The sequence below is a fragment of the Oryctolagus cuniculus genome, chromosome 17 (genome assembly GCF_051225735.1).
Source record: "Oryctolagus cuniculus isolate XC-2025 breed Fujian yellow rabbit chromosome 17, ASM5122573v1, whole genome shotgun sequence".
Lineage (NCBI taxonomy): Eukaryota > Metazoa > Chordata > Mammalia > Lagomorpha > Leporidae > Oryctolagus > Oryctolagus cuniculus.
In genome coordinates this window covers 18752462-18772322 of record NC_142883.1, presented here as the reverse complement: position 1 = coordinate 18772322, position 19861 = coordinate 18752462, and the positions used below count along the sequence as shown (strand labels likewise).

At 45.1% G+C, this 19861-nt stretch overlaps 1 protein-coding gene across 12 annotated transcripts in view; it reads right to left on the bottom strand.

Moving 5' to 3' along the window:
- Window positions 1-18878, bottom strand: part of GPATCH8 (G-patch domain containing 8) — a 100106-nt gene extending 81228 nt beyond the window's left edge. For 3 of the 12 annotated variants that reach the window (XM_089316950.1, XM_089316948.1, XM_008271584.4), the window contains exon 1: window positions 18606-18669. Coding sequence is in view for 1 of the 12 variants with exons in the window: in XM_008271582.5 (XP_008269804.1) it covers window positions 18606-18650 (45 nt within the window). In the remaining 11 variants the exon portion in view is untranslated. Of the gene's footprint in view, window positions 1-15710; window positions 15865-18605 lie in introns of those variants that run through there. The other 9 variants (XM_070060610.2, XR_016223581.1, XM_008271582.5 and 6 more) reach the window with 9 other exon arrangements.
- Window positions 18879-19861: the final 983 nt, after the last annotated feature.

Sequence of the window (19861 nt, the reverse complement as noted above, 5' to 3'; positions counted from 1 at the left end):
GGGCACTCTGAGAGTAAAAAGTGGGGCTAACAGCAATTATTCTTGGACTAAAGGCATAAACCAGATTACATGGTCATCATGGTAAAAATTCTTATGTTAGAGTATTCCTACAATTTAGTTTTAATGCTGATTGCTTACTTATTCCATTGTCAAAATCAATTCTTCCTTTCTAAATACTATCTACTTAGGGCCGGTGCTGTAGCGCAGCAGGTTAATGCCCTGGCCTGAAGTGCCGGTATCCCATATGGGCGCTGGTTCGAGACCCAGCTGCTCTACTCCCGATCCAGCTCTCTGCTATGGCCTGGGAAAGCAGTAGAAGATGGCCCAAGTCCTTGGGCCCCTGCACCTGTGTGGGAGACCTGGAAGAAGCTCCTGGCTCCTGGCTTCGGATAGGCTTAGCGCTCTCTCTCTCTCTCTTTCTCTGCCTCTCCTCTCTCTGTGTAACTTTGACTTTCAAACAAACAAATAAATCTTAAAAAAAAAAAACAAAAAACTATCTACTTTCAGAATTGAAATATAGCTTTTTATTTATGCTGACCAAAAACTTAAGTTCAGGGGGCCAGCATTGTGGCAAAGCAGGTAAAGCCACCACCATCCCATATGGGTGCCGGTTCTGAGTCTGGGATGCTTCACTTCTGATCCAGCTCCCTGCTGATGTGCCCGGGAAAGGCAGTAGAAGAAGGCCCAAGTGCTTGGCCCCTGTCACCCATGTGGGAGATAGAAGTTACTCCCTTCGGCCTGGCCCAGTCCTGGCCTTTGTGGCCATCTGAGGAGTGAACCAGCAGATAGAAGATCTCTGTCTCTATCTCTCTCTTTCAAATAAATAAATAAATTTTTAAACAAAACAAGTTCAGAAGAATCAGACTGGAAGCAGCTTCAGTTTTCAAAAAAAAAAAAAAATGGGGGGGGTGACAGATACTGTAACACAGAAGGTTAAACCACCGCTGCCTGTAGGGCTGGCATCCCACATGGGCGCGGGTTTGAGTCTCAAATGCTGCATTTCCAATCCACCTTCCTGCTAATGTGCCTGGGAAAGCAGCAGAAGATGGCCCAAATCCTTGGGGCCCTGCCACACACATAGGAGACCCTGTTAGAGCTCTCGGCTCCTGGCTTCAGCCAGCCCAAACCCAGCTGTTGTGACCGTTTGGGGAGTGAACCAGCAGATGGAAGAGCTCTCTCCTCTCAGTATCTCTGCCTTTCAAATAAATAAATAGATCTTAAAAAAAAAAAAGTTAAAATATTTCAAATGCACATGCACATTCACTCAAGTGATTTTCCTTCAACTGTCTACTCTGTCTCAAAGCTTCAACTCTATCTTGGATGACCTACCCTGCAAGTCATTAAAATACACAGCAGCTCTAGTTCCCTTACGGTCACGGATTCTCCTTCCAGACACAGGAGAAATCTGGAAACTTCTCTATTACAAATCTAACTGTAGTTATCATTTAATTATAGACAGAGATTGCCCTAAATTTATCTATAGGACCCAGAATCTCAAATAGAAAAACATAATACTGAAATTCTAAAGTCTGTTATCTTGCCTCTTCCTATAACTATTAAAATTTAACATAATTTCTTTCTAAAAGTTTTTAATGGAAAATATTATTCAGAGTTGGTGGATCAAACGTTTCAGACAAATAATCAAATAAATAATTAACAAGCAGATTACATAAATTTTAAATCCTGTCTAACTTTTCCCATCTAGGCTAGCTCCAAATTAAAGTACTTTTAGACTAAGCCAAACTTAAAGTACTTCTATCATTAGCATGGTATTATACCACTCATAATAGGCCTACCTTTTAATACCTATCTTGGGCTATTAAGCTCCATTTTATAGACACTCCTGTCTTGCTTTTCTCAAGAACTTCACAACTAAAATTTATCTTATGTGGGTACCATTATTCCATTAGACTAATATCACTAAGCAGATATAATAACTGTAGCCCTTTCTCATAACTCAAGTAAAATATTTGTTTATAATTAGGAATTTCTAAATTCAAAATGTATAATGATTTCATCTACCATGGAGTAATACAATATGTTTAGCAGACAGAACCATACAGGATAGCTTCATATCCCATCTAAGAACAAAACCAGTCCTTCCCTGTCACACCAGATAAATAACTGGAAAACTTCATCTCCTACCACTTTTTCCCCTCGCTCCAAATAAACATTCTAGTTCTAGCCTAAGCAATGGAACAGTCAAAGAAAATGTCCCAGAATGAAAAACTTATACAAAAAGAAATGGATATTTTGGGGTTTACTGGTGTCATTTTATCAGCATACTTTTGATTTATTTCAAAATTAGCAAGTAAACAGAAACACCATTGTTGTCAATTCCTCATAAACTCCAATTCTTCACTGTTATTTCCATAATAATAGTCTGATGTACAACAATTTCTAGAGTATTATTATGAAAACTTCTCTGAAGTCAGAGAAGCCAGAAATCAAATCCTACTCTACATTTGCTAGCTGTATAACCTTGGGCAAATTACCAAAGCTCTCTCTAAGCTTGTTTCTTCAGATATAAATCCAAATACACTATAGTTTCACCACAAAGACTGTCAGATTTAAAGTAATACAGAATAATGAATATTAAAACACTGCTTAAGACAGTCAACAACTAGAAGAATAAACTTCACTTCTTAAATAAACTTAATTATGTAAACTGGTAGGAAAGATAGTTGGCTAGCAATCTCAACAAATAGCTAAGAACATGAAAACATATTACACTGGGTCAAGGGTACGAGTATATCACATACTCATCTAAAAATACATGTACACCTGTTCGACAGATCAAATTTTCTGGGTAATCTGATTAGGACAAGAAATGACTAGCTCCTTAAAAAACCCCTACACTGAAAATTACTTTTTAAAACTCCCACAGCAAACGGCCAGTGCTGCGGCTCACTAGGCTAATCCTCTGCCTGTGGTGCAGGCACCCCGGGTTCTAGTCCCGGTTGGGGTGCCAGATTCCGTCCCAGTTGCTCCTCTTCCAGTCCAGCTCTCTGCTGTGCCCCGGGAGGGCAGTGGAGGATGGCCCAAGTGCTTGGGTGCCTGCACCCGCGTGGGGGACCAGGAGGAAGCACCTGGCTCCTGGCTTCAGATTGGCGCAGTGTGCTGGCCGTAGCAGCCATTTGGGGGGTGAACTAATGGAAGGAAGACCTTTTTCTCTGTCTCTCTCTGTCTCACTGTCTAACTCTGCCTGTCCAAAAAAAAAAAAAAAAAAAAAAACCTCTCACAGCAATCAACATTTTTTCTCAAATGCATGTAAAATACAGCAAACAACTCTTGAGACATTCAAAATGCCAGGGAAATAACGGTTAATAATCCCCCTGGGGGCCAGCACTGTGGCATAGTAGGTTAAACCTTTGCCTGCAGTGCAGGCATCCCATATGGACACAGGTTCAAGTCCCAACTGCTCCACTTCCAATACAGCTCCCTGCAAGTGGCCTGGTGGGAGACCTGGAAAAAACTCCTAGCTCCTGGCTTTGAATCAGCCCAGCTCTGGCCATTGCAGTCTTTTGGGGAGTGACCCAGTGGATGGAAGACCCCTCTCTCTGTCTCTCCATCTTTGTCTGTAACCCTACCTTTCAAATAAATCTTTAAAAAAAAAAAATTCCTCTGGAACCCATAGGGATGGTGTATTATCTCTTTAACCACTAGCTGATATTATATATGATATAATAGATCCCCATCTATTCAAATATTTTGAGAAAAATTGTACACTAATCCACAGAAAAGCATACACAAAAGAAAACTCAAATAAAAGGCAATCATTGTAATTATATACAATAAAGTGAGATCATTACTATTAAGAATACAACATTCATATATGGATGTCCCTCAACTCCCTTTATAGGATATCTCAGAAGCTAATTTACAACCTAGATAATCCACAACATAGCAGGGAGTAAAATCCCAAAGTCTGGATATTCTTCTCAGACTCTATTAATCCTCTCCTTCTTACTAACTATCTTTATTCAACCATTAATTTAAATATTGAAGTAACTTCTTTGTGCCAAATCCTGACTCAATACTAGAAAGATAAATCAATCATTAAAAGACTACATTCAAGGAGTTCTAAGTCCAGTGAGGTTAAGACAAATTATAAGAAGGAAGTATTGAGCCATCAAAGAAGGAGGTACCTTTCTCTGAAGAGAGGAGAGAACTTTCACTTTGCTCATGGCCTTGTCTAAATAATGTCGGAGTTTGTGGACTCAAGAGGCTTCCACAGCCTTGGCTGCTCATGACAAGAGCCTCGGTGATCACTGATGTCATAAATAAAAGTGTCAATTGTTAAATCAACAGCAAGAGTCACTGTGCACTTGCTCCCCATGTACGACCTTTATCCTTAATGTGTTGTACTATGAGAATTAATGGTAAAACTAGTCATTGAACAGTACTTTATACTTTGTGTGTCTGTGTAGGTGCAAACTGTTGAAATCTTTACTTAGTATTACTGAGTTGATCTTCTGTATATAAAGATAATTAAAATTGAATCTTAATGAAGAATGGGGAGCCGGCGCCGCGGCTCACTAGGCTAATCCTCCTCCTTGCGGCGCCGGCACACCGGGTTCTAGTCCCGGTTGGGGTGCCGGATTCTGTCCCGGTTGCCCCTCTTCCAGGCCAGCTCTCTGCTGTGGCCCGGGAATGCAGTGGAGGATGGCCCAAGTGCTTGGGCCCTGCACCCCATGGGAGACCAGGAAAAGCACCTGGCTCCTGCCTTTGGATTAGCGCGGTGCGCCGGCCACAGCGCACTGGCCGCGGCGGCCATTGGAGGGTGAACCAACGGCAAAAAGGAAGACCTTTCTCTCTGTCTCTCTCTCTCACTGTCCACTCTGCCTGTAAAAAACAAAACAAAACAAAACAAAAAAAAAAACCAAACCAAACCAAAAAAAAAAAAAAAAAAAAGAATGGGATGGGAGAGAGAGAATAGAAAGTGAGACGGTTTGGGGATGGAAGGGAAGATATGGGGGCAAGAACCGCTATAATCCAAAAGTTGTACTTATTAAATATATATTTAATAAATAAAATCTTTCTATTAAAAAAAAAGAAGGAAGTATAAGAGGTTAAAGGCTGAGACTGCTCCAAACTACCTGACGGCTAGTACTTTGACTTGCTGACTATGTGACTTTGAGTACATTTTTCACTTTTTAAAAATTTTATTTATTTGAAAGACAGAGTTACAGAGAGAGAGAGGTCTTCCATCCGCTGGTTTCACTCCCCAACTGGCTGCAACGGCCAGCGCTGAGCTGATCCAAAGCCAGGAGCTTCTTCTGGGTTTCTGCGTGCAGAGGCCCAAGCACTTAGGCCATCCTCTACTGCTTTCCCAGGCCATAGCAGAGAGCTGGATGGGATGTAGAACAGCCGAGACTCAAATTGGCGCCCATATGGGATGCCAGCACCACAGGCAAAGGCTTTAACCCACTGTGCCACAGCACTGCCTTCCCCCTACATTTTTCATTTGTAAAACAGGCTAAAAAGAGAGCCTATTTGGGGGCTGGCATTGTGGTACAACCGATCAATGAAGCAATTAACTCTGCTTAGGAAAGATGTCAGAGATGACATCAAATCAAGTTTGAAGGAGTAGGAATTTGCTGGAGAAAAGTGTGTTCTAGACAAGTAAGAGCATATTCAAAAGCAAGAACAATGAAAGAGCCCATCATGTCCAGGTAACAACAGAAACCACATGATGGCAGGACAATGAGAAAAGAGATACACAACAGCTATTACAATGGTACCAGATGGTTAAGTTATATAAGCCAAGTTATTAGACCTTACACTTGAGACATCAGGAACTACAGAGAAAGTCACATTTTAGGAGAGATCAAGGTTCAAATACCAGTTTACTAAATATATAATCTCAACTTCTCTGAGCCTCAGCTTTTTCATCTACAAAATAAAGTATTACCACTACCCAGTTTGGAAGATTACTTGAATTAAATATCTTCAAAATGTCTTTGCACTAGGGCTGAAGTTTAATATGTACTGAAACAGCAGCTGATATTATACTCACCACTACAGTCAATTTTCTTTTAAAAATTTTTATTTATTTACTTATTTAGTTGAAAGTCAGTTACAGAAAGCGACAGACAGACAGAGAGATTGTCCATCTGCTGGTTCCCCAGATGGCCACAACAGCCAGGTCCAGACAAGCAAAAGCCAGGAACCAGGAGCTTCATCTCAGTCTCCAACATGGGTGGCAGGGGCCCAAACACTTGACTCATCTTCCACTGCTTTTTTCAGGCCATAGCAGAGAGCTAGATTGGAAGTGGAGCAGCCGAGACTCGAACTGGTGCCCAAATGGGATGCCAGCACTGCAGGCAGTGGCTTTAACCTGCTGTACCACAGCACTGGACCCAGCTTAAGTTTCTTTATTTATAAACTAAGGTTACTACCTATTCTATTTGCCTCATTGAATTATTAGAGGAATCAGAAAATACATGGCCAGAGTTGTGGCACAAGTTAGGCTGCTGCTTGTGACACTGGCATCCCATAAAAGAGTGCCAGTTCAAGCTTCTTGCTCATGTGTGTAGAAGGCAGTGGAAGAGCCGGCGCCGCGGCTCAATAGGCTAATCCCCCGCCTAGTGGCGCTAGCACACCAGTTCTAGTCCCGATCGGGGCGCCGGATTCTGTCCTGGTTGCCCCTCTTCCAGGCCAGCTCTCTGCTGTGGCCCGGGAGTGCAGTGGAGGATGGCGCAAGTGCTTGGGCCCTGCACCCCAAGGGAGACCAGGATAAGCACCTGGCTCCTGCCATCGGATCAGTGCGGTGCGCTGGCCGCAGCACACCGGCCGCAGCGGCCATTGGAGGGTGAACCAAAGGCAAAGGAAGACCTTTCTCTCTGTCTCTCTCTCTCACTGTCCACTCTACCTGTAAAAAAAAAAAAAAAAAAAAAGAAGGCAGTGGAAGATGACCTAAGTACCAGGGTCCTTGCCACCTAACATGGGAGACAAGGATGGAGTTCCTAGCTTTGGCTTGATCTGGCTCTGACTGTTGTAGCCATTTGTGGAGTGAAGCAGCGGACAGAAGACCTTTCTCTCTCTTTCCTCCACCTCCCCTCACTCTGCCTTTCAAATTAATTAAAAAAAAAAATAAGGAACGAAAGAATATAAGAGCACTTATTAAACCATGATGGTATAAACTAAACATCCTGATGCCTCAGTTCCTTAACTTCTTTGCCTACGATGATCTTGTCCTCCTTTCTACCTTAGCTTTTCATTTTCATGGTCATTAACAATAATTTTAACCCTTCCTTGACCTCTGAATGTCCTCCCCCTCTTTCCCTTTGCAAGGATGCAATTCCCCCACCTTCAAAATCCAGCTTATATTATATACTAACTTCATAAAGGCATGCACAATCATGACTCTGAAGGTTCTTCTTTTCCTTAGAGTTTTGCATTTATTGACTACACTGCTCATCTTATAATCATTGCTGGTCTTATGAGTAATAAACTAAATATTATTTTTGTTATATTTCCATTGAGAACAAAAGCTCCTTGGGGAGGAAAAATAAACTCTTTTTTTTAAATTTGACAGAGTTATAGACAGTGAGAGAGAGAGAGACAGAGAGAAAGGTCTTCCTTCCGTTGGTTCACTCCCCAAATGGCTGCCACAGCTAGCGCTGTGCCGATCTGAAGCCAGGAGCCAGGTGCCTCTTCCTGGTCTCCCATGCAGGTGCAGGGGCCCAAGCACTCGGGCCATCCTCCACTGCCCTCCCGGGCCACAGCAGAGAGCTGGACTGGAAGAGGAGCAACTGGGACCAGAACCCGGTGCCCATGTAGGATGCCGGCACCGCAGGTGGAAGATTAACCAGGTGAGCCACGGTGCTGGCCCCAGAAAAATAAACTCTTAACCTACTCCACCCCCAGCCCAGACATACATACTATTTTTTTTTTTTTTTTTGTAGCATTTATTTATTTATTTGAGAGGTAGAGTTACAGAGAGGGAGAGACAGAGAGGTCTTCCATCCACTGGTTCACTTCCCAGATGGCCGCAATGGCCAGAGCTGAGCTGAGCTGGTTCAAAGCTAAGAGCCAGGAGCCTCTTCCAGGTCTCCCACACGGGTGCAGGGTCCCAAGCACTTGAGCCATCTGCTACTGCTTTCTCAGGCCATAAGCAGAGAGCTAGATCAGAAGAGGAGCAGCCAGGACATGAACTAGTACCCATATGGGATGCTAGTGCCACAGACAGAGGCTCAGCCTACTACACCACAGCACTTTCCCCAACATACATACTTCTTAGTCCAACTTCTATTCAAATAACATTTTATTTAATGAAGTTTCCAAAATTCAGTCTATATTCTACAAACTATTCTCAAGGTGAATATAATCCTGGGGTACGTCTTACACATATGACACCCTAAAGCAATATTAAACCAATTAAAATTTCAATAATTTTCCCTTTAAGATATTTTATAATTTTACTCATAACTTTATTTATAGCAACAAGGGAAATTATTATTTTTTAAAAGATTTTATTTATTTTATTTGAGAGGCAGACCCACAGACAATGAGAGGGAGAGACAAAGAGAAAGGTCCTCCCCTCCGTTGGTTCACTCTCCAAATGGCCGCAATGGCTGGAGCTGCGCTGATCTGAAGCCAGGAGCTAGGTGCCTCCTCCGGGTCTCCCACGTGGGTGCAGGAGCCCAAGGACCTGGGCCATCCTCCAACTGTCCTCCCAGGCCACAGCAGAGAGCTGACCAGAAGTGGAGCAGCCGGGACTAGAACTGGTGCCCATATGGGATGCTGGCGACCACGTGGAATGCCGGCACTGCAGGTGGAGGATTAACCTACCACACCACAGCACCGGCCCCAACAAGGGAAATTATTAACACTAAAGCATATAATCCACAAGCATCAGTTTTAGTTTCTTCTTTAGTAAAGACCTAGAATACCAACTTAACTCCTGGATTCTTTTCAGCACTGTCTTAAAAAAGGATGAAAAGCTAAGCTTCTCTTCCTTCATTAACTCTGGAAAAATAATGTTATATGAACAATAACATAGCTATTTACTTTTCCAAAAATCGTTATTAAAATGTGAGAAAACATGATCAATAATTTATTTTGTTAGAACTTTAAGCCTGTTAAGCCAGGGAGGGTGCTGTGGTGCAACAGGTTAAAGCCCCAGTCTGCAGCACTGGCATCCCATATGGGTGCCAGATCGAGTCCCGGCTATCCCTCTTCAAATTCAGCTCTCTGCTAATGTGCCTGGGAAAACAGTGGAAGATGTCCCAAGTGCTCTGGCCCTGCACCTGCACGGGAGACCCGGAAGAAGCTCCTGGCTCCTGGCTCCAGATTGGCCCAGCTCCAGCCATTTTAACCATGTGGGGAGTGAACCAAGAGATAGAAGACTTTCTCTCTCTCTCTCTCTCTCTCTCTCTCTCAACTTCTAACTCTTTCAAATAAGAATAAAATAAATCTTAAAAACAAAAACAAACAAAGTAATCTGGCAAGCCATTTCATATTGCAACTCTATAAAATGCTAAGATAGGGGCTGGCACTGTGCCGCAGTGAGTTAAGCCACTGTCTGGAGTGCCGACATACCATTTGGTTGCAGGTTCAAGTCTCAGCTGCCTACTTCTTCTTCTTCTTCTTCTTTTTTTTTTAAGATTTATTTGAAAGTCAGAGTTACAGAGAGGCAGAGGCAGAGAGAGAGAGAGAGAAACAGACAGACAGAGATGTCTTCCATCCGCTGGTTCACTCCCTAGATGGCCACAACGGCCAGAGCTGCGCCAATCCGAAACTAGGAGCCAAAAGCTCCCATGATGCAGGGGACCAAGGACTTGGGGGCCATCTTCCACTACGTTCCCAGGCCATAGCAGAGAACTGGATAGGAAATGGAGCAGCCAGGACTCAAACCAGTGCCCATATGAGATGCCAGCACTGCAGGCGGTAGCTTTACCCACTAAGCCACAGCATCGCTCTACTTCTGATCCCTGCTCTACTTCTGATCCAGCTCCCTGCTAATGAACCTAGGAAAAGCAGCATAAGATGGCCCAAGTGCTTGGGCCCCTGCATTCATGTGGGAAACCCAGAAGAAGCTCCTGGCTCCTGACTTTGGTTAGGCCATTTGAGGAGTGAACCAGGGAACAGAAGACCTCTGTGTGTGTGTGTGTCTTTCTGTCTGCCTCTCTCTCTAATTCTGACTTTCAAATAAATAAATCATAAAAAATGATAAGACGAACTGGAATTCTACTTTGAAATCAATGAACTGCCAAAGAGTGGCAAGAATGACAACAAATAATTGAACCTTCATGAGGTGAGACCAAAAGCAATATTACAAAGATATTTTTTGGTTGTGACACACAGTGGAGGATTCATCTGAAGACAGTCATGAAAAATAATAAAGAAAATAACAGAAAACTCTGGTTTTGTTCCATAACGACTTTAATTCCTTACTATCTATAGCACTTACTAAAACACTGCGTAATACCAACCTATTAACCTATGTACAATGCCAGAGAATTTTAGCTACTTTTTTTCCATACATTCTTAAACCAGGTATACATACTACACATATTTGTTTGAATCCCAAATAAATCACTTAGTATAAGCATGATAATCCAGTCTGTTCCTTCTTTCAGCCTGGGCATATTTAACTTTTTGGGTTTGACGAATACAATATGCATATGCATTAAGCACATTGGTTAACTTCCATAGTTAAATGGACAATTCACTTTTTATAAATGGAAAATCATTACTACATCTTCTGGTATTCACTGCAGCATCAAGTCAATGCCTTCTTTCAGTATCAGTGGTGGTCATTTGTAATTCCTTTTGGTAACTGACATGAATCTGCTTTCACTTACTACTAAATGGCAACGCTAATATGAAATGAGAATTAATGCCAGATATACAAGCACAAGTACCAGGCTGTTTCAGGGAGGGATTTGAATAGCATTCAAGAACTGGGTATCTACCTCAAACTAGAATCCATTTTTATTAATAAAATACTAGAAACCAATTAAGTCACAAAAACAAAAATGAAAGCTCTCTATGGGTTTCAGTTTCATAACTTAAGAACTTCTCATGAACTTGTGCTACTCCTCTTCTGAAAATAATCCTCTTAACCACATCAAAAAAATTATCATGTGCCCAAACAGACAAAAATCACATGGAAATGTACCTCAGCTATGAAGTAATAAATCAAGATAACTAATCATATGTGTTCAAAAAAATTTTTTTTGACAGAGAGAGATAGACAGTGAGAGAGACAGAGAGAAAGGTCTTCCTTCCATTGGTTCACCCCCTAAATGGCCGCTACAGCCAGAGCTACACCAATTGGAAGCCAGGAGCCAGGTGTCTCCTCCTGGTCTCCCATGTGGGTGCAGGAGCCCAAGCACTTGGGCCATCCTCCACTGCCTTCCTGGGCCACAGCAGAGAGAGCTGGACTGGAAGAGGAGCAACCGGGACTAGAACCTGGCACCCATATGGGATGCCGGCACCACAGGCAGAGGATCAACCGAGTGAGCCACAGCGCCAGCCCCCAAAAAATTTTTTTAAGTCACAGAGTTGGCGCTTTGGCGTAGCAGGTTAAAGCCACCGCCTGCAGTGCCTGCACCCTATATGGACACCAGTTCAAGTCTCAGCTGCTCCACTTCCGATCCAGCTCTCTGCTATGGCCTGGGAAAGGAGAGAAGACGGCCCAAGTCCTTAGGACCCTGCATCCTCGTGGAAACCCAGAAGAAGCTCCTGGCTTCAGATCGGATGAGCACAGCTTTGGCCGCTGCAGCCATCTGGGGAGTGAACCAGTGGATGGAAGACTTCTGTCTCTCTCTCTGTTTCTGCCTCTGCCTCTGTGTAACTTTGCCTTTCAAATAAATAAAATAAATCTTTAAAAACATCCCCCTATGCAACTTTTAAATGTCTTTCTCTGTAATGTTATTCCTTCACATGTCCCACATTTGAGAGCTTTTTGCCTTAAATACATGCCCTTTGCCCTTCAAGTTACCTCCAGGAAAACCTTCCCTTTGGTCATGGTTTTTTTCTGAAGATTTATTTTATTTATCTGAAAGACAGAGTTGCAGAGAGAGAGAGGGAGAGACAGGAAGATCTTCTAACTGCTGATTCACTCCTCAGATGGCTGCAATGGCCACGGCCAGGCCAAGGTAGAGCCAGGAACAAGGAGCCAGGAGCTTCATTCCAGTCTCCCTAAGTAAGTTTAGGAGCCCAAGCACTGGGCCATCTTCCATTGCTTTCAAAGGCACATAAGCAGGGAGATAGATCAGAAGTAATGCAGCCAGAACTTGAACAGGTGCCCATTTGGGATGCCAGCACTATAGGCAGCGACTTAACCCATTGCACTATAGCACCAACCCCTATCATCAGTATCTTGAAATTGGTATGGCCTCAGTTCCAATCCTTTCCATCTATCATACTACGGGAAAGGGACTAGTAAAGATTTTGCATAATGTTTAGTACTCCAAGCAAAACAGACATTGATTTTCATAGCTTGTGGCATTTCTTCCAGATGGGGGACAGACACAGAAAACAAAGACACTTGCTATGTGTCATCTATGGCATGCATAAATTAGAATGCCAGCTCTATTAGAGTACAACATAGAACTATACCAATATGCTCTATGATCCAAGTATCTTAAAGGAATGAACTTCATCACTTAATGGTTTCAACTAAGAATTTCTTGAGGGTCACACCTGGTATCAAAACACAAAGAAGAATACTACAAACATACTACACAAAATACATGACATGTTTACCACTATTTATATAAATGATTACTTAATAGATGACAGGAAGTTCTTGTGCAACACACACACACACGTATAAATTTTAAAGATTATTTAAAGATTATTTATTTGAAAGGCGGTATTGGTAGACAGAGGAGGAGAAAGAGATCTTCCATCCACTCGTTCACTTCCCAAATGCCTGCAATAGCCAGAGCAAAGCCAGGCCAAAACCAGGAGCCAGGAAATCCATCCAGGTCTCCCACATGGGTGGCAGGAACCCAAGCACTTGGGCTATCATCTGCTGCTTCCCAGCCACACTCACAGGAAGTGGCGCAGGAGGTGTAGAGTAGCCAGGACTCACACCAAGCACTCAGATATGGATTTGGGTATCCCAAACGGTGGCTTAACTACTTCTACACAACACCTGCTTCGACTTTTATTATGATCTTTAAAATATTTGTATATTTCATCACCTTATCACAGACTGATTTATTAGTGAAGTTCTTTTTCACTAGAAATCTAATGCAAAGAACATTTAAAATCAGAATCATCAATCTTCTGCAGCTGCATATACTAAAGAATATTTCATCACTAGCATTCAGCTGCATCAGCATTAATAGCTGTGCAACCATAAAATACTAAGCACTGTATCTTAATAGTACCTTATAGGCTGGCACCGTGGCTCAAGAGGCTAATCCTCTGCCTGTGGCGCCGGCACACCGGGTTCTAGTCCCGGTTACCTCTCTTCCAGTCCAGCTCTCTGCTGTGGCCCGAAGTGCAGTGGAGGATGGCCCAAGTCCTTGGGCCCTGCACCCGCATGGGAGACCAGGAGAAGTATTTGGCTCCTGACTTCGGATCAGTGCGGTGCACCGGCCGCAGTGGCCATTGCGGGGTGAACCAATGGAAAAGGAAGACCTTTCTCTCTGTCTCTCTCACTGACCACTCTACCTGTCAAAAAATAAATAAATAAAAATAAAAATAAAGTACCTTATAGCTGCACATCACTACACTTTCCTGAATAGAAACCGCCAATCTAAAGTGTTAAATATGACTATCTCAAATTATGTATTTTCCATTAGTTTGTGTAACACTCTAACCTGCAAACAAATATGTCTTAATCTGGGGTAAATGCATACAGAAGTAACGTCTCATTCACAAATTGAGGTCAAATTCTTAGAGCAGTAGTTAAGTCTTAAAACATTTTTAAAAATAAGTATATAAACCTAGATTACAAAATTTCCAAATATAAAATACAAGTTAAAAGGCTAGACAAAAGGATGTTTAAACTAGTACAGTTAACAATATATCCTTTATGACACACTGTAACTTATCTCTGTCAGAAACCTCCCTGGAAGCCCTTGGGAGACCAACAAGAAACCTACTGGGACAAAAAAGAACAGGAAAAAAAAATTGTAATTGTATCACCCTTCTAAAAGCTCTCTTCTTCTTTGTGACCTATAGGTTTACCCTGCACGTTTGGTGACTCGATTACGACTATATAAAATATGTAACTGCCACAGAGATAAAAGTCACGAGCATAGGCTCAGGAGTCGACAAGCAATCTTGAATAAAGGCTCTGCCATACAACAGATGTATACACTTGTCCAAGTTACTTAACTCTGTCTCAGCTGCCTCAGGGGAAATGGGAGTAAGAAACCTACTTCACAGGATTATTAAGAAGATTAGGATAGGGGCAGGTGTTTGGCATAGCAGTTAGGATGCCACTTGGGACCCTCATTCCGTATCAGAGCGCCTGGCTCCACTCCTGATTCTAGCTTCCTCTAAGGTGCACCCGAGGGGCAGCACGTGATGGCTTAACTAGTTGGGTCCCTGCCCGCCCCCCCCCGCCCCCATAAGAAACTCAGATTGAGTTTCCAGCTTCTAGCTTTAGCCTGGCTCAGCCCTGTCCCTGCTGTTCCTAGCTTCTGGGGATTAAACCAGCACACTGGAGCTCTGTCTGGTTATCTGTTGGCCTTTCAAATAAAATAAGATAAATACATTTTTAAAGATTATAATACTCATTAAGCCTGTAAATTATTTACCTGTTTATTATTCTTTTTTTTTTTAATTGTTTTAATCTTTTTTTTTTTTTTTTTTTTTTTGATAGGCAGAGTGGACAGTGAGAGAGAGAGACACAGAGAGAAAGGTCTTCCCTTGCCGTTGGTTCACCCTCCAATGGCCGCCGCTGCAGCCGGCGCACCGCGCTGATCCGATGGCAGGAGCCAGGATCCAGGTGCTTTTTCCTGGTCTCCCATGGGGTGCAGGGCCCAAGCACCTGGGCCATCCTCCACTGCACTCCCTGGCCATAGCAGAGAGCTGGCCTGGAAGAGGGGCAACCGGGACAGAATCCGGCGCCCCGACCGGGACTAGAACCCGGTGTGCCGGCGCCGCAAGGCGGAGGATTAGCCTATTGAGCCACGGCGCCGGCTCTACCTGTTTATTATTCTAATAAAGTTACCACATTCTTTTAAAAAATCTGTTTCCGATAATGTTTCCTTACATCTGTAAGTGCTTCAAGCAACATACCACAGCTAAGATTCCAAACACCTCTGAGGGGCTGGTGCTGCAGTGCAGCTGGATAAAGCCCTGACCCGCAGCGCCGGCACACCATATGGGCACCGGTGTGAGTCCTGGATGTTCTGCTTCCGACCCAGCTCCCGCTAATGCACCTGGGAAGCAGTGGAGGACGGCCCAGGTCCTTGGGCCCCTGCACCCACGTGGGAGACCTGGAAAAAGTACCCGGCTCCTAGCATCAGACTGGCTCAGCTCCGGCCATTGTGGCCATTTGGGGAGTGAACCATCGGGTGGAAGACCTTTCTCTCACCTCTCTGTAACTCTTTCAAATAAATACATCTTTAAAAAGAAAGAAAGAAACCCTAAGAGTTTGACTCTTTGAGTCCATCTAAGAGACAACATTCAAAACTCTCCAAAATTTGCACTTATGGTAAACTGATTAAGAGTGAAATTTTACCAATTTACTAAATTAAAGGCAAAGAAAATGACAGCCATCTAGAACTTACCAGAGAAAACAGAGAAATTTCCACTGCTGTAAGATCTGTTTAGGGCAGGCGCTGTGGCGTAGCAGATAAAGCCGTCACCTGCAGTGCCAGCATCCCATATGGGCGCCGGTTGAGTCCCGGCTGCTCCACTTCCGATCCAGCTCTCTGCTATGGCCTGGGAAAGCAGTAGAAGATGGCCCAAGTCCTTGGGCTCCTGCACCCGCGTGGCAGACCCAGAAGCTCCTGGTTCCTGGCTTTGGGTCAGCCTAGTTCTATCTGTTGTGCCCAACTGGGGAGTGAACCAGTGGATGGAAGACCTCTCTCTCTGCCTCTCCTTCTCTCTGTGTAACTCTTTCAAATAAGTAAATAAATCTAAAAAAAAAAAAAGAATTCAGGTTGTTCACTTTTCAAAAAAAAAAAAAAAAGGATCTGTTTAAAGCAACAGGATTGGGGCTGGCGCTGTGGCACAGTCAGTAAAGCAGCTGCCTGCAGTGCTGGTATCCCATATGGGCAGCAGTTCCAGACCCGGCTGCTCCACTTCCGATCCAGCTCTCTGCTATGGCTAGAGAAAGCAGTGGAAGATGGCTCAAGTCCTTGGGCCCCTGCATCCACATGGGAGACCCAGAAGAAGTTCCTGGCTCCTGGCTTCAGTTCGGACTGGCTGCAGCTGTTGTGGCCAATTGGAGAGTAAACCAGTGGATGGAAGACTTCTACCCTTCTCCCTCTCTCTCTGCTTCTCCTTCTGTGTGTAACTGTGACTTTCAAGTAAAATGAATAAATCTTTTTTTTTTTTTTTTTAAAAGCAACAGGATCTATCTATTATTAGGAACCTGTATTGGATTTATTTCTCAAGTTTAGTCAGTGGCTTAACCTTGTTTATAACTTTAAACCTTTTAAAGGAGGCCATTTAATTTTGAATACCTGAACTTGAAAAATGCTTCAGACAGATTATTTCCAGAACTATCCTACTACATTACTTACATTCTCTTTCTAATCATTTTAAATCCAAGGGCATCATTAATGAAAGCCAGACTATTTTTCCTCTATATTAAGTCATCCAGAAAAACAAATCTTTTAAGATACTTTTTAGAAATATTAACAAAATACCTTACAAAGGTTTTTAACATCTTTTAATTGTCTAGAGGGTTTTCATTCCCAGCATCCTATTTACCCAAAATGACAGGACGTGTGAATTTTTAAAATTAACATTTTCCTAGATGAGCCAATACAGTAGGAGTTCATTATTTCAACATAAAGCAGAAAATAAAGTTAGATATATGCAATATCTTGAAAAGACTACCAACCAGTCTGATTTTGGCTTTTCATTAACACCGCTAAAGTATCGGAGGAGAAGGTCATATTACTTACAAACTGGGCATTGAAATGGTAAAGGATAACTGTCTCAATTTTTTTCAGCATTTACGCCCTTCAATCCATAGTTTGCAAAAATCTTTATTCAAGGTCCCATATATCCAGTTTAATAAGCCTGCCGCAATTCTGTGGTTGGCAGTCAACTTTTCCTCAAAACTTAATTGTCCATATTGTCTATTTGCAATTTTATTAGGTCACCTTGAAATTCTCCCCTCTGAAACGCATTTAGAGGCTCGTTACCACTAGATCTTCAAAAATTGCCAAGAAGCCTGTGTGATGGTGCTTGCCTTAACAGAACCTTCATCCAACTTCGGAGGCCCTGCATCAGATGCCTGAACCACGCTGCCCTCGGTACCGTGCCGCAGCTGGCCAGCAGGCACGGGATCACAAGGCTGCTCCAGCCCCCAGGTCCTTCCTGCGGCGAGAAAGTTCTGGCGTCCCGTGCACAGGCCGGCGCAGCGCTGTCACCCAGCTTCGCCTGTCTAGTCACTAACCCAGCCAGCCCAGGGAGTGCAAAGCCCTCTGAAGCACCTCTCGAGTGAGGCCGAGTCGCTGGGAGAGGAGCCGCAGCGCGAGGAAACTTCAGTTCTGAGGTTCATCCCTGACCCCAATCCCGGGGGCCGGGCAGGATATGCGGTAGTAATGCAGTGGCTTCTTGGAGACCGGGAGTCTCAGCGCCCCAGGACTAGCCAATCCCGGCTCCGTCCCAGGCGCCGACAGGAGCACTCGGGCGGTAATGCGGCTCCGCGGCCAGAAGATGAGTTCCTCTAATTTGGCCTCCCCCCAGCCCCCAGTATCGCTCGCCATCGCAAGGACATTTTTCCAGGCCGACGTTTGCACCGGAAGGAAGAAAAATCACGCGTTGGGCACTAGTTAGCCCACGCTTGGCGAGCCCATTCTCATTCCGCTTCTTCGAGCGCGGCTTGGCCGGCGCGATGTGGGGTTTCGCTGACATCGGACCAGGGTCCTTTAAGTTACTGTTTTCCAAGCCCAACGAACAGCCTGATAACAACAGCTCCATGCACACCCAGGGCAAGCGCAGTGTGGGACCAGCCAGCAAGGCGTCTGATAACCAAGGTTCCCTTGTCGCACGTGAGGAATGGGAACAACAGACAACAAAAGGGACTCATCCCTCAGCGTCAGGGAAGCGGGGAGGACCTCGAGAGCCCTCCGAGGTCCCGGCCGCAGCAACGCTCGCCCCCAAGCCCTCCTCAACCCTCCTTTCCCCTGGGAGCATCAGGCCGGGCCGACGCGACCGGGGCACAGGCCCCCGCACAGCGTCCTGGCTGCGGTTCCCACACCCGAAGCCCGGCAGGCCCAAGCCGAGACCCCGGCGGCCCGAGCTCGGTGAGAGATTGCGGGCTGCGAGGAGATGCGGCCTCGCCGCAAGCTCGGAGGCCCCTTGAGAGCAATCGGAGGCCGAACGGCGAGCCGCTTCGCAAGCCGCAGGGCAGCCTGCAAGGCGAGAGGGCCGGGAGCCAGCAGGAAGGAGGTTCCGAGCTCGGCCAGCGCCTTCCCCAGACCGCCGGCGACGCCCGTGTTTACCTGAAAGTCCCGGTCCTCGTTGAAGCGGGAGAAGCGGTCCGCCATTTTGCCGCCTTCACTCCTCTCAGGACGACGCGCTCCGGTTCGCTCCTTCCCTCCGGCGACACCCGCCCCCTCCCTAGCTCCCCGCCTCCTCCCACGCCCACCGGGCGCGCGCAGCCGAGGGAGGGAGCGAGCGGGCGAGAGGGCGCGTCCCGACGCCAGCGCAGGCGCCTTCCAGCCCCGGGGGCGGAACCTTCCCTCAGGTCCCCGGCTCCGCGTACGGACCAGAGCGGCCCACCCCCGCGGCCGCGCGTGCGCACTCGGACCCGGGAGCCACAAGCGCTTCCGGAGGCAAAGGTCACAGGGGCCCTCGAGTCGACGGGCGTGGAGGGTTTCTCTGTACTCGGCGTTCACTTAGTGTTCTTCACCGTTGTGTCCGCATGGACGTAAAAGTTCATTCTTTATTCATCAAGTATCAACCTAAGGTGGTTGAAGAGCAGACTTAAAGACTTAAAGAGCCAGAAGCAGTCTTGGTTCATTCACCCTGAGCTTTACGCAGTTAACGAGACAAGAATGACTTAGATTCTTGGGGAAAGTCAGATAACTAGTAAAATAATGGTTTAAAATATTAACGGATTTAAAAAAAAAGCAAAGAAACTGGCTTCGGTGGTGAGGAACCGCCGTGACCTGAGCCAGGGCCAGCGGCTGGCAGCCCTGGGGCCGAGGGAGCTGTAGACCCAGGGGCTTGTGACTGCACAGAGCTGTATTTTTCCTTTTTCCAGTAATCCGCGGAGAGCAGTTTACTCAGGGGACCGACGCCGTTCTGACTCTACCAAAGCTCCCTGGGCTTCGGTTCCCTTTTTATAAAATAAGGAAATTGAATTTCTAATCTCTACTGCTGCTGCCCAGCGCTGACTTTGTGTGGGACAAGAAATCAGATTTTTTTCATCCTGCTACCTTCCTGAGGACCTCACCCAGCCCTCCTGCACTCTTAGCCAAAGTACATAAAACGCAGAGGAAGGGTGGCAAGACTCAGCCAGAGTTTTTCCAGGAGTTGACAGAAGTCGTGCAATAGAACAATGGCCTGAACCCTAAGTTTTTGAAGGAAGGGTGTGTGTCCTCCACCCCCCTTGTTGCCCTCTTGCCTCGCCTAATCCCCAGCCGAGGCAGAACACAGTGAGGAGACAGACACCCGGAATTCAAACAGTTGTAAAAAGACTGTAGGGTAAATGTAGCAGGTGGACACCGTCCACTTACTTCCTCTCCCTCCCAAA